This window comes from Amblyomma maculatum, chromosome 1 (assembly GCF_055883805.1).
Source record: "Amblyomma maculatum isolate TAMU_Amacu chromosome 1, ASM5588380v1, whole genome shotgun sequence".
NCBI lineage: Eukaryota > Metazoa > Arthropoda > Arachnida > Ixodida > Ixodidae > Amblyomma > Amblyomma maculatum.
The window spans coordinates 276,706,879-276,721,917 of record NC_139344.1 but is presented as its reverse complement, the minus strand read 5'-3'; the positions used below and the strand labels follow the sequence as shown (position 1 = coordinate 276,721,917).

Here is a 15,039-nt window from a genome sequence, read left to right as displayed (position 1 = left end):
TTGTGTTCAGCGCCAGCGACGTTCCAGAAAATGATGGACGCCGTACTTGCTGGTCTTAAATGTCAAGCCTGTTTGGTTTATTTGGACGACGTCATCGTGTTTTCAGAAACGTTTGACCAACATCTTAAGCGGCTGCGAACGGTATTGGACGCTCTTCGCTCGGCCGATTTGACACTCAAACCGGAAAAATGTCACTTGGATATCAGTAGCTAAAATTTCTCGGTCATGTGGTTAGCGCTGACGGTGTCCGGCCTGATCCTGATAAAACAGCCGCTGTAGCCAATTTTCCCATCCCTACCACGAAGAAAGCAGTCCGACGTTTCTTGGGCCTGCGCGCGTACTATCGCCGTTTCATTGCCGATTTTGCCAAGATTGCAGAACCTTTGACGCGCCTGACACGTGATGACGTCCCGTATGTCTGGTCTTCCGAGCAGCAGGAGGCATTCACCAAGCTGCGCCAACGGCTGCACAACCCTCCCGTTCTTGCACACTTCGATGAGGGCGCTGCCACCGAAATTCACACAGACTCCAGCAATGTCGGTCTGGGTGCTGTTCTGGTCCAGCACCAGCAAGGCGAGGAAAAAGTGATCGCTTATGCCCTTTCTCGGGCAGAATCAAACTATTCAACTTCTGAAAAGGAGTGTCACGCCGTCGTTTGGGCCACAATGAAATTCCGGCCTTACCTCTACGGCCGTAAATTTAAAGTTGTCACAGACCATCATGCTTTGTGTTGGCTGGCTAGTCTTCGAGATCCATCAGGACGTCTTGCACGGTGGAGCCTTCGTATGCAGGAATTTGATTACTCTATCGTTTATAAATCCGGACGTAAACATGAAGATGCTGACACACTGTCTCGATCACCCGTGGAGTTTGCCCATGACAGTACGGATGAAGACGCCCATTTTCTTGGCATTATCAGTTCCTCTGATTTAAAGGCCCGGCAACGGGCTGATCCATACCTCAAAACTGTGATCGATCATCTGGAGGGTTTCGATTCTACAGTATCTCGACTGTTTGCTAAGAACTTGTCATCCTTCTGTACACGCGACGGAATCCTCTACCTACAAGAAAAGCGCCGGCAACAGTGACCGAGCCTATCTTCTAGTCATCCCTGCAGATCTCCGCGATGAAATCCTTCATGCTTGCCATGATGAACCCACCGCTGGACACTGGGGCTTTGCACGCACTCTTACCAGAGTGCGCCAGGCCTACTACTGACCCCAAACTTACCGCCACCGTTCATCGATATGTTAGAGGTTCCCGCGAGTGCCAGCGACGCAAGACACCGCCATTGAAGCCAGCGGGTTTCCTGCAGCCTATTCCCCCACCGCTAGTACCATTCCACCAAATTGGTATGGACTTTCTTGGCCCTTTTCCTCTATTGTCAGCTGGCAATAAGTGGATTATCGTGGCTACAGATTATCTGACACGTTACGCGGAAACTATGGCGGTGCCACGTGCAACATCCTCCGAAGTGGCACAATTTTTCATGACGCAGATTGTCCTCCGCCATGGCGCCCCTTCATACGCCATCACTGATCGTGGCAAGGCATTTACAGTGCGTCTTCTTGAAGAAGTTTTCCAACTAAGCCAGACGCAACACCGAAAGACTACTGCTTACCATCCTCAGCCTAATGGCCTTACTGAGCGACTAAACAAATCAATAGCGGACATGCTCGCCATGTATGTGGATGTCCGGCATAAAACATTGGACGAGATATTGCCGTATGTCACATTTGCATATAACACGGCCGTCCAAGAAACAACTCAATTCACTCCGTTTCGCCTAGTATACGGACGCGATGTACAGACCATGCTCGACGCTATGCTGCCATGTGCGGCTAACGACCAGCTGCTTACCGCTGACGCAGAAGAATTCACCAACTACGCTGAGGAAGCTCGCCAACTCGCCCGTAATCACATTACAAAACAGCAAGCAACAGATGCACGCCCATATAACGACCGCCATCGCTATGTCGTGTTCCAGCCTGGTGACAAAGTCTGGGTGTGGACACCTGTCCGGCGCCCAGGCCTGTCAGAAAAACTTCTCAATCGTTACTTCGGACCCTACAGAGTGTTGCGTCACCTTTCGGAAGTTACGTACGAGGTTATTCCAGACGGAACTGTATCGAGTTCTAGTCGTCAGTGCTCATCTGACCTTGGGCATGTGCTTCGCATGAAGCCGTATTTTACCCGCTGAAAGTCGTATTTGCCATCCGGATCAGTTTTTTTTTTTTTTTTTTTCTGTGAGCTTGTGTTTTTTTTTTTTCGAGGGGGGGAATAATTCCACCCGGTTCGAGGTAGCGCTTGAAAGACGAAGAAGTTAGAGACTCTCGCGCGCTTCGGCTAGCTAGGACTGTGGACTCTTGAGCTTGTGTCTTCGTGTTACCGTTTCCCGGGAACCTCTGTCTTGACTGTGTGTATCTGCCCCTATTGCCGATACCCATAAATCCCTGTCTTCGTGACAATATATATATATATATATATATATATATATATATATATATATATATATATATATATATATATATATATATATATATATTGTCACGAAGACAGGGATTTATGGGTATCGGCAATAGGGATTATTATATAATTTATTTAAGGATTTATGGTATCGGCAATATATATATATATATATATATTATATAGGGGAAATGAGGGTGCTCGTTATAATACATGAAGGAAAGAAGCCAACAGTCGGCGAGGCCAAGGGAAGCGTTGGGGATGGTACTTTATGTCTTTTTTTTATGCTTACTTGGATAATCACAGAAATTAGTAATGTAATCTGTTTAGGGGAAAGATAATTAAACACAAAGTGGAAGAAAAAACAACGTGCCGATTGTGGAAACCGAACCCACGACCTCCGAATATCGCGTCCGGTGCTCTTCCAACTGAGCTACATCAGCCGCTGTCCCCCCTGCTACTTGCTTGGGTATTTATGTTGTCTGTATACGAACCTTGAGAGTGTTCACCAGCGCCACCCTCAGCCATAGCGGCGGACGTGGAACGTCCTTTGTTACCGCCAGCATCATGTAGAACGTGATTAAGAGCGAGGGCGAAAGCTGTGCTAGAACCCTCTTACGCTACCTATGGCTTCAAGACTGCCAGAACCGAGACCCCCGTAAGCTACAAGCAGATCAAGGGTGGAAGAACGGGCTAGTTGGTACAACATAAATACCCAAGCAAGTAGCAGGGGGGACAGCGGTCGATGTAGCTCAGTTGGAAGAGCACCGGACGCGATATTCGAAGGTCGTGGGTTCGGTTCCCACCATCGGCACGTTGTTTTTTCTTCTACTTTGTGTTTAATTATCTTTCCCCTAAACAGATTACATTACTAATTTCTGTGATTATCCAAGTAAACATTAAAAAAAAAAGACAAAGTACCATCCCCAACGCTTTCCTTGGCCTATATATATATAAATACATTGTTGGCATAAAAAAGGGTATTTGCTACATGAGGGACGCTAAATACACCTGAAACAAGGGAGTCGTCGAGGTTTGGAGGTGAGCCTTGAAGAGCTCAGACCAGGCATACCTGTAGCCAAGCGCGCTTTATTGAAAGGAACGCTGAGCAGTGAGGCGCAGCCAAACAGGAATAAATATAATGAAAGCTTGGCATGTTTTCCCCTGTAAAAGTGAAACCGGCTTCTCGGTTCGTTTTGCTCCTCTTCTATTCGGCTTACTTTCCTGAATCCCGATCACTGTCATCGCGTTCCTTGGAGAAGGTTATGTTTGGTCGAGGAGACAAGGTGCGATACCGAGCTGTAGTCGCTCATCGGATTACGCATTTCGTTGTACGTTCTCACTTCTTCAGTCGGCCGAACGAGCCGCTGCGCAACCCATGGTGGTCCTTGAGCTCATTCGCTCTCCAAGCAGGAGCGTACTCGTGCAAATTTCGCCTGATCAGTGGTCACTCTCGCTAAAAGGGTTTGATCCCTGAAAGTGATCGGCTCAGTACGCGATCGCTTCGACGCGAGTAGCACCTGCCGCTAGTCGGAATCCATCGCGTCGTACGATATATCTTGCAGCGTTTTCGCGGGTGGGTGTTTGGTCTTTTACAGCTTAGCGCGTGCGCTGAATCTATAGCGCGCGCACTCTGGCGTTCAGGGCAGGTTCTAATGGGCACTCTGCGCAAGAAATGACTTCCTCGTTTACCACAGCCAAGTATGGGAAACTTCGCAGGCAGGTTGGCGCCAGATAGCCCCTGTATAATTACGTCAGCTTCGCTGCGCGTGTCTCGAGACGGTGGAACTGTACGCGCGGTTAGTTGGGGGCGCGTGTCTTCTCGGTAGACTTCGAAATCGCGGCTCACGATCGCGGTCACGTCGGTGCGTGGCGAAACCAGCTGGTTTCACGTTGCTTGTGTTACCTAACAAGCGAGGACTTAGGTTTGAAACAAACGATTACCCGAGTCTCATAATTCCTCGAAGACGATGTGCGCCAAAGGCTTCCGGATACAGAGGTCGATTTAAATCTGGCAGTTAATTCAGCTGTAAGGACATGGCGATCGCCGCTAGTGATGGTTTCTTGGTTGCTCTTTCTTAAAGCCATCAGCCAGCGACTCGGTGCAATGTAAGATGTAGAAAGCGCACGTCTTTGACAATGTTTCTGAAACTTGTCTCAACCAAGAAATAGCGTCCTATCCAGTCCAATAGGTCACCAACTATTAAGGAATGCAGTCTGCTGCGTCACGTACTGTGGCGTGGTTCCGCAGTAAGACACCTGACGACTTGTCTCGGTTTGTGGCCGAATCCCGGCGTCTGTATGGCGTCGAAAGTTTTTTACCTTTCGAAAGCGGGGTATTGACCCGAATGCCGACCACTTTTTATTCGCATAAGATTGGCGCAGACAACTTGGCACAGATGGGTTCTCAAGCAGGGACGCTGTGTCCTTGCACGCAATATGTGTACTCTGAGAATTTAAATTTCCAGTTTTTGGAGGGCTGCTTGTGCCCTTTGGGCAGAGGAGCAAGACATGATGCACAGACGTAGTATTTCTAACCCATTGATGCTGGAGAGGGTATCCTGAGTTGTGCTTGGGAGTGTGGGAGAAGCTTTGTGCCTATGCAAGAACGCTACTGGTCGGTCTAGGATGAACAGAGAACGAAGAATCAAAAGATGCGCGCTTTTTTATGCCTTCTGCAGACTACTGAATTTCTTTGCGAATAGCTGTCGTTAACCTTGCCATGGCAAGCTAAATTGAGGCACCTGAATTGCGGCGAAATTTGTGTAAAGATTATGGGTCATCTGAGCTTTAACGTGCCCGCTTCATCAAGTTAGGTCCTTAGTGATGATATATACCGGTTCTGATTCTTTCTAGTCACGGCCTTGTGATTTCGGCACGCTTTGTGCACCTTTCATCAAAAATAGTCAAGAAAGGGGGTTTTCTTCTCGGCCGTATAGTGGGACCCTTATCGGCACTCTTAAAGACGAAAGGCCTGGTTAGGTGAGGACAGCCTTATCTTACTCATATGTAGAGCTTAAAAGGTTTTGCGCAACATGGCTTAAGAACAAATCCTGTGGGATGGTTCTCTTAAAGACGAAAGGCCTGGTTAGGTGAGGACAGCCTTATCTTACTCATATGTAGAGCTTAAAACGTTTTTGCGCAACACGGCTTAAGAACAAATCCTGTTGGATGGTTACTTTTGTCGCAGACTGCATGTCGCCCGGAGCAAGATAGCATAGCTTTTTAAAAGCAAAAAAAAAAAAAAAAAGTGTGCATTTCAAATCTAGCGATTGCACTTTCGGTTCAAATCGTTAAAAACGGCACAACCAGGTTGAATTAAATTTTTTTTTTTAAATTCCACTTTAACCGAAAAAGGTCAATATTTTGGCAGGCAAGGCATAGCTAGCTAGCCTTTGGTTTTGGGTTACACACAAAGCCCGAAACTGACGAAGCAGGGAAGCCAGGGCCTAATGATGCGATGGTGGTACTGTTGGATAAATAACGCAGGTGTACGATTTCAGGTATTTTTCTTCTTGAATATCCATAAATTTTGGACGAGCCCATTTTTTAATGGGGAATTGTTTATAAAGACAGTTTTAATGCCAAAGTATTACTACCCGCTTTTTTTTTTTTTTTTTTTTTTCGTGGGGATGGCTCTGGAGCCTACTTCGAGCAACCGAAAATTCGGTAGCGACACTTTATACTGCTCAGTAATGCGAAAGCATCATAGTCCCGCGGGTGAAACTATTCGACATATATCAACGTCTTCGTATTGGTATTGCATTCGGTGTGTTTGTGTGTTTGCGTATTCCACGTATTGCCAATGCTTCACGCAACATGTACAGCCTCGTCCACTTCTAGCTATAACAAGGCCCCTGCGTTGTCATTATGCTAATCTTTTTATAGCGACAGTACAGGATTGTCTGAAGTGGCAGTGGGGTCGGTCTCGGGTAGGTCTGGGCACATCCAAGCGATGCGTCGTGGATGCTTGGCTTGCTGTGTGCGTCATTCAGACATTTGATGATGTTTTTTTTTCTTCACGTGCAGCTGCTGATAACGTATTTTCTCATGCATCCCTGGGAAACGAGCACCGCCGTCTTTTAGCGTATAGTGGAAGAAGCAATGCTTTGACAAAAACTCGCCGTCAGTGGGCTTCCAACCCATGCCGAAGCAGAAAGATCCGCTTCGCTGGCGTCTGCGTTCGACCACTGCACCATCTCGGTAGCCGGTTTCTTCACTGCTGTCAGTCTCCGACATCTTCATCTCTTCTGACAGAGTTGCACTATATACCTCACTTAGGCCTCCTCCATACTAATAGCACCCGTTAAGCACTTGGCTAAAAGCAAAAATATGCGAAGCAAAACTTCGGTAAACTAGTGCTGAATAACACTTTTGCATATGTAAACATCCGTACTCAGCCAAGCTAAACCGTCGCTTAGTATTTTTGAATATCGCAGAATTTTACTATAGCAATCAGCATAACCGCACATCTCTCTTCGGGGGCTTGTTGTTTACTATTATTAAGGTTTTGTTTTTTTATCGTCGAAAACGCCGCCCATTGGTTTTCTTTACGGCAGCTTTATCTATACGCAATCGATGCGAGTGAAGGACCAGCTTTAAAAATGATTGTGATACTGATACGCCTAGCAAAATTCGACTTTCCTTTCGGTATTTCCGTAACAGTATCTGGCAATATTCGACAGTTGTCTCGCAATTAACTGATGTCCAAGAAACCTGAGCTTGACGCCTTTGCAGACCGGGAAGCATCACATTCTCACCGCCTGCTGGCTAAGCGTTGTTTGCTGACTGTCGTCATCCGCTTAGAGCACTTAGTCCGTTAGGTAGGTTCATCTGCTGTCGGACAGTGACAAGGAACCGTCACTGAGTGGAAACTCGGTCACTTTGAGCGGACTCGGGTAATATCAGGACAGCCATCTGCTCAATACTGAGTCATTGAGGGGCGGCATTTCTGTTCACTCGCTGCACGCCTTTGTCAGCCGCCCGCGGAGGGCTGCTCTCGAGGTCGCCTCGCTGTTGTCAGATGGCGCGCAGCTGCCGCAATCACCGTGCGTCGTTCTCCACGCCTTTCGGATCGTATAACTTGATTGGCCCGTCGTTATGCATGCACTGCAGTTCAGTTTTCTTCTGGGAACGTTTCATCTCGCGTCGCCGGCGCCGTCGCGACGGCCCAGTCATTGGCCGCGGCGCCAATTCATCATGGCCGCGCCGAAGAGCGCCGGGGGTGAATTGCATTCCAGTCAGCGCGGGAAAAAGGGGTGCCGTGCCGACGTGCTTGACCCAAGAAGGCACCACGAGCCACTGTTCTCGAGAACGCGTCAAGCGAGAGGCCAAGAGCTAGGAGTTGCGAGCTGCAGCCCTGACTCACAAATTCCGCCTTCTAGCTCCAACTTTTATTTCTGCGAACATCCCCCTCCCCCCCCCCCCCCCCCCCCCCCTTTTTTTTTTCTTCTTGCGCCAGCCTTGCGGGAGCAGTGACTTAGGACCTGGCCAAAGCCAAAATAAACAGGGACTCCTCTCGCTGCTCTCTTTGCTGCAGAAAACAGTAACAGCGCAGAGACTCGGCTCTCGCTCTCTGCCTGATCTTTTTTTCCTGGAATAATTTTTCATGTGGCCGCCGAAGCGTAACTATATCGTATAGCACGCACATCGCTACGATACCGCCGTTCAGCCAGTTCAGCACCCAAACGGAGGCCACCGAATGCTCTATTCGCCTTAGTGCGCGTGCTATGTCGATCAATCTGGGCATATAGGTCTTGTAAAAGATCGCAGTATCAATAAATAAATATGACGTGCCATTTCATGCAGGGCGGCAACTGCAAGAGGCGCTTCTAGACCCTGATGACTTCTAAATCGGCTGTTCTTAGACACTGCCTTGTTTACTTCGTGATGCTTCAACATGCTCTACTCACTGCTGGTGCAGCAAATGCATAGCGCCTTCTGTCGAAAATGTCATCTTTAGTGAACTAGGAAAAGCGCAAAGCTCGCGCGCTTGCTTTCCCTTCGATGAATACAAATATATGAAGGAGCAGCTGCGGAGTGCACTTTTTCAAAAAGCAGCTGCGGATTTTACTCTGGTTGAATGGAAAACAGCGCAACAGACGCACCGAAGCAGAGAACCACAGGAGGAGCGCTGATGCAATCTCACTTTCATGCAGAAAATGGATGGTTTACTTACGGACAACCTTGTTTTGTTTTGTTTGTTTTTCCTTCATGTGGTAGGAATCCATTATCTCTCTTGTTAAGCGGGCCGGCTGCTTGTACAGGATATTGCAATAGTGCAAGGAAGAATAACAGGACTCGCAATCACGGGCGTGGTCAACGAGATTAGTAGATTTGTTAGCGTCCAATTAAGTTATTTGCATGCTCTTTCAAACGCGTATTAATGCACCGCCCCGTCTTCCCGATGTACACTTGTCCGCATGGCATTGAAACTACACCTTCGGCTCATGGCACATATTTCATCATCATCATCATCAGCCTGGCTATACCCACTGCAGGGCGAAGGCCTCTCCCATATTTCTCCAATTAGCCCGGTTCTGTGCTAGCTGCATCCACTTGACCCCTGCGAACCTCTTAACCTCATCCACCCATCCAACTTTCTGCCGCCCCCTGCTACGCTTTCCTTCCCTCGGAATCCAGTTTGTTACCCTAAGCGACCATCGGTTATCCTCTCTTCGCACTACATGTCTTGCCCATTTTTGCTTCTTGATTTCTACTAGAATGTCAGTAGAATGTCGGAAGTTTCACGCTTAACCCCACATGTTATTTCAGGTTTCTTTAGGTGTCCCCCCCCCCAGCCCTTCTTTCCAAAATAACCCAAACACTTTTACGTTTATTGGGTGCAGAAAAAAACAGCCCTATGCCATATCTTTTTGTCACAGTTTTAGGATTGTGTGACAGACGGTGTATATAAGGGAAAATGGCAAATTGTTTTTCTTCCCTTTTTCCGCACTAGGCACCAAAGCTGAAGTATTAAGCTTTTTGGGTATCTTGTTACGGACCCAATAATAGAACATCATCCGGGTATCCAGATGCCTCGAGTCTTCCAATTTGATAATTGAAGGTGCCGATTACCATACAGTTACAGGATTTTGATAACGAAGGCATCATAGCTGAGACCCAATTCCTGTGTTTACTGTCTTGGAGTGATGCGATTGAAAATTTAACAATGGTTTTGCTTTCCCCAGGTAGGTATTCCAAACAGATATGGCCCATCTCAACTTCCAAACGCAGATCTAAAAATTGTAGCTTGCTATCAACCGTGAGCTCAGTGGTGATCTGGAGCATTTTCTTTAAACAGTTTTAGTGCATCAATCATGCGCCTAGACAAGTTAGTTTTTTCAACAAAAATTAAGAAGTCATCGACATAACGAAAAATTCGTGACGCAATTCCCGATGCTATTTTTTTTTTCAATGCCGCTATCAACAAACGACAAAACAATATCACTTAACACAGGCGCTGCTCTAGATCCAACGCAAACGCCCTCTCTTTGGGTATACAGTTTTCCTTTCCACTCAATGAGCATAGCCTTCAGGTAAAAAAAAGAGCAGCTCAAGGAAGCTAGCTACAGTAATAGCACTCCCTCTAATAAACTGTTCATTATTATCAAGTTTTCAAAGAGCATTCATCAATTTATTATGAGGTACAGAATAAAAAAAAATCTACCACGTCTTCACTGAAGACTGTGCACGACCATGGATCTCCATGCCGAAGGAAATATTCTGGACACCCTCAGAGTTCCGAACTCTGAAGGAGTCATCAATAGCCAAGGAAGCCAAATGTGTTTGTAAATACCCTGAAACTTCATACTGTCATGTACTTCTCTTCGTCACAATAGCTCGAAACGAAGTGACCTCTTTGTGCGTCTTTGCTGAGAAGAATATTTTCAAACTCGGGCATTTTGCCTTATTGACGCCTGCTCTGAGTCGTAGCATACGGGTTGTTTTTTCTGCACGTAATAAAATTAAAAGTGTTCGAGTTATTTTGAAAAGAAAAGCTGCGCACCTAAAAGAACATGAAGTAACAAGAAACTAAGTATGTGCCATGCGCTGAAGGTGTAGTTCATAAAATCCCACTGTCACGTGAACCAGCGTAGATCGGGCAGATGTACAAGCATCCGGCCCGCTTAACACATGAGATAATAGATTCCTATCGCATGAAGAAAAAAAAAAACAATGTGTGTTAGTAAGCCATCCATTTTTCTACATGAAAGTGATATTTCATGCCTGCATCCTACGTAGCAACACGTGTTTTTGGCTTGTGCACTTGTTGATAGGGTGGCCACTTTTTCCATATATTGTGTTCCTTCATCGAATAAACTGTCCTAGTCCAGTGGTTCTCTGCTTTGGTGTGTGTCTGTTGCACTGTTTTCCGTTCAATATGTTTCACCAACTCGCCTTTTTGGCTATAGTGTTAAAAGTTACTCTGGTTGACAATAGATTCCGTCGCTGCTGCTGGTACGCCAAATTTATATACCACGGTAACTGTTTTCACTCCAGTCAAAACGCGATCGCGCTTTGAAAATGCGGAAGGATTATGTGGAAACTGCCACTTAAATTATCGGCGGCGTATACATCCAGCCTCTTTCACGTAACTTGAACAGAGCACTGCAGCTGGCTGAAAACGACATACTGTTTTTCATGTGGTGCTGCTCTGAATATTTTCATATGGCATGTAATTAGTTAATTAAGATGAATTATGCAGAATCTTTAATGTTCAGGTTTGGACCAAGTGCCCTTCATTTAAGTTGTTGAGGTGATTCAGATGAAACTAGCCCCCCCCCCCCCCCCCCCCCCTCTTATGTTTTCTACTAACGTACCTCCTACATGATTTTTTTTTTTTTTTCAGCACTTAGGCAGGCGAAATAGAAAAAAATAATCCGCGTGACTGCGACTGACTGCTGTCTTGCGCTGTCGTATTGTATGCCGCTGCCAAACGCGTTCTAGATCAAAGAAGCGTGCTCTCTCGCTGTCCCGAAATGACCGGCCGACGCCACTGTCATAGTCTCAAAAGTGCGTCAGCACAAGCATGGAAAGCCTGAGCCAGGATCAGCGATAAGCGATGGGTAGGCCACCGACAGCCAACTCGGAGGAAACTTTTATTGAGCTATCACACTGACAAAAAAAAAAGGAATAAAAAGCATTGAAGTCGCTTATTCAAGGCAGGATGGGTTTTTATTTGTGTCATGGTGCGGTCCGTCCAAGTAATCAGAGCACCCGTTTCGTTCATCCAAACGTTGAAACATTGTTGGGAGTGGTGCAATTCATGACTTTTGTTTTTTTTTTTCATACTTCGGGGGCTTTCTTAAAATGCCAGAAAAAACGGCCAAGTCAGAGGTATGTTGCTCCTCCACAACTTGTTGAAACCCAGTTGGCCCCAAACTGAACAATAAAAGTTTTGGTTGGTTTGTAGGGTTTAACGTCCCAAAGCGACTTAGGCTATGAGAGACGCCGTAGTGGAGGGCTCAGGAAATTTGGACCTCCCGTGGTTCTTTAACGTGTACTGACATCGCACAGCACACTGGCGCATTGCTTCTCGCCAGCATCGAAAAGCGGCCGCCGAAGCCGGGTTTTGATCCCGATCCCGAACAGTAGTCGACTGCCCTAACATTGCGCCACCGCTGCTGGATAATAAAATTTGTGCAGAATTCACCTAAGTTGATTAACTAAATGAACGGTGCTCATTAAATGACGGCAAACAATATGCCGTTGGTTTCGCCAAGCTTTGCTGTACCGCTTGTTTTTTTTTAATCATCGGTTGCATTTATGAGACACTCGCAAATTTGGCACTGCAGATGAGGTGTAGTGTATTCTTTGCTAAACATTACACCGAGCTTCCATCTGGTTGAACGCGAAAGACCGCACGTGGAGCGATACGGAAGTGATGCCCTAAAGATACCTTTGTGACGGGAATATTTTGATCCTCTTTATATGCGGGCTGAGATTAAATCTCAAGAAGACTGAGCACCTGAAAACGAGCCCGAAGCCAGGCACCATCTACGTCAACAGCTGCCCACTGCCAAAGACTGCCTGCTTCCGATACCTTAGATCTGACCTGCATACCGATGGATCTGCGGACTGCGACGCCAGAATGCGCATCAGCGGAGTGTGGCTGAAATGGCGTGAATTGTCGGGAATGCTTTGTGATCGTAGCCTTCCCCGAATACTACGATCGAAGGTTTACATAACAGTTGTAGCTCCTGTAGCGTTAAACTCCACGGAATGCTGGCTATCCACCGAGACCGTCGAGATCAAGCTGCAGACTGCGGAGATGAAAATGCTCCGCTGGATGAATGGCTCCACCCTGATGGATCGGCAACGCAACGAGGACATCCGATGTCGATGGGGTGTTGCGCGTATCGTTGATAAAATTCACGAAAGTCTCCTGCGCTGGTAGGGACACGTCCCCCGCGCGAGCGATGGAACCGTGCGGCAAGCGCCCAATTGGCCGCCCGAAGATGCGCTGGCTGAACGCTGTGAAACGCGACGTGGCCGCCATCGGACTAGCGGCCACAACACTGGATTATCAGAATCGCCCAGGATGGAGGAAGCTGATCAAGGCCGCCGACCCCGAACCGGGATAAGGCGTTGCTGCTGCTGATCATGATGATGATGAGAATCGTTCCATACTACGCAATGTCACCGTCTTGTCTAATTTGCAGAAAGACGGTGAAGGCCCCAGAAAGAAGGGGGATAGCGATAGCCTTGAGTTAACACCTGGCAACCTAAGCTCGAAAAAGCACATTGTCCCATAGCTTTTGCAATTCAAGTGAACGCTGTTTAACCAATTTCCATCAGCCGAGGCAACGATCGAGGATCTCTTTTGCCGCGTATTGTGCCTGAATACAGATGTGGGCGTTAATTGAGAGCCGTGCAGTCCTTGGGCTCGGTAACCGTGTCATCATCCAAAGCATTAAACGCGCACGCGCTTTTAATTATATAAAAAAGGAAGTATTTGTCTAGGAAAGGCTTCTCAAAATATGTTTTTAAGCGCGTTCTGATCAGACATGGTATGATGCGCGAGAGTCATCAAGTGTAATTTTCCGAGACTCGTTGGCGTACGCACCCAGCCCACTTGAGAGGGAAAACTAAAATATTCTCTCCTCACGCCGTACTTCCGACGCGCGGTCCGTTAAGGCTCCGACACTAAATGGCCTTCACTGGCGCCGCGCGTTCTCATCTTCCTGCCAAACAGAACGCGCTCTTTTTGTTCGTTGCTTTGAAATGTGAGCATACCTCAATGCCGCAGGTCGAAGGGAATTCTATTTTTCTTCCTACATTCATTTTGGGTGAAAAAAAAAAAAAAAAAAAAAAAAAAAAAAAGAAAAAACAACGCGAAGGGAAGTAAGACAAAGAAAAGGAAACCACACCGACGAGCGCTCTCTTTGTCTTACGTCTCTTCGCTCTGTTATTTTCACCCAAAATGAACGTATGCCAACTCGCCCAGCTTTCCATTCTACTACAGGGTTGTTTCTACATATTGTCACGTGGTAGTGACAATGCTGCCGTCAACCAACATATACTGGCACGTCGTTTAAAGGAGCTCTTTATTGGTCTGACGCACGCCCTCAAATGACTAAGCAACTCGGCGGCGGCGATAGGAGCAAAATGTGTTCGCTGGTCGTCGAACTTGGAATGCCCGTTTCGCTCGTGTGCGACCAGTTTAGAGTCGGCGAAGAAGCATCTAGATAAAGCCGCAAAAGGTCGCTAGTACAATTTGGAACGAAGCTGAAACAGACGCCAGAGGCTATACAATCAATCCTGACACACTCGGCGCATTTTGCGCGACGAGTAGAATGATAATGCCTTGCCCGCCAGCTTTGAGCATGTACATACAAAAAGACCAAAACCTTCGTGCCGTTGCCAAAATCGTTCTGCGCGTTACAAGCAAATTTATAAGACCGCATGCTTGGGCTGTTGGCAGCAGCAGCAGCAGCAGCAGCAGCAGCAGCAAAAAAGAAAAAAAAAAACATTGCAATAGTTAGTGGCAATATCTTTCCCTATCAGAAACCATGATCTACATTTCTACGGTTCAGATTTGCTAATAGTGGGCACAGTTTCTTTCAGAAACAACTTGTCGTTTTCTTTGTTACTACACGCCCTCCGTGTTTCATTTCACCTCGGCGCGATGAAAGGTTGTCAGCAAACGGCAGCCTATGTGCAACCTTCGCGTGCTCTCACTGAAAAATGCTTCCCGCACACGATTTAGTTGCCTTGTTTATTAGCCATGATTGCTGAGAGGACAGTTTATTCATAAATGCACGACCCTCTAAATATTCATTTCCACTTTGTCTTCTTACTTCTGTTCGTTTCTTTGCAGTGGCAACCGCCATGGTCGCAGTTTCGTGCACCTATCACCATGAACGTCACCCTCACACAAGAAGGTAAGGCACGCGTGGCAAGCGCTTCTTTGAGTGTTTACTATTTTCTGGACAGTTTTCCATGCATAGTGTTTCGTATGTCGCTGCCATATTTCAGAGCACTTGCATTACAGAGGCGTTACTCGGCGTCAATGGGCCTTAGGACGCAGATTCTCTGTTATTGATACTAGCTGTATGCCACTCAAGGAAA

General features: G+C 46.9%; 1 protein-coding gene across 5 annotated transcripts in view; it reads left to right on the top strand.

Annotated features, from left to right (window-relative positions):
• The window catches only part of LOC146206604 (sushi, von Willebrand factor type A, EGF and pentraxin domain-containing protein 1-like), a 159,442-nt gene that overhangs the window by 48,625 nt on the left and 95,778 nt on the right, over positions 1-15,039 (top strand). For all 5 annotated transcript variants that reach the window (XM_084591363.1, XM_084591362.1, XM_084591365.1 and 2 more), the window contains exon 2: positions 14,789-14,852. In XM_084591363.1, the coding sequence (XP_084447489.1) occupies positions 14,789-14,852 (64 nt within the window). The remainder of the gene's footprint in view (positions 1-14,788; positions 14,853-15,039) is intronic.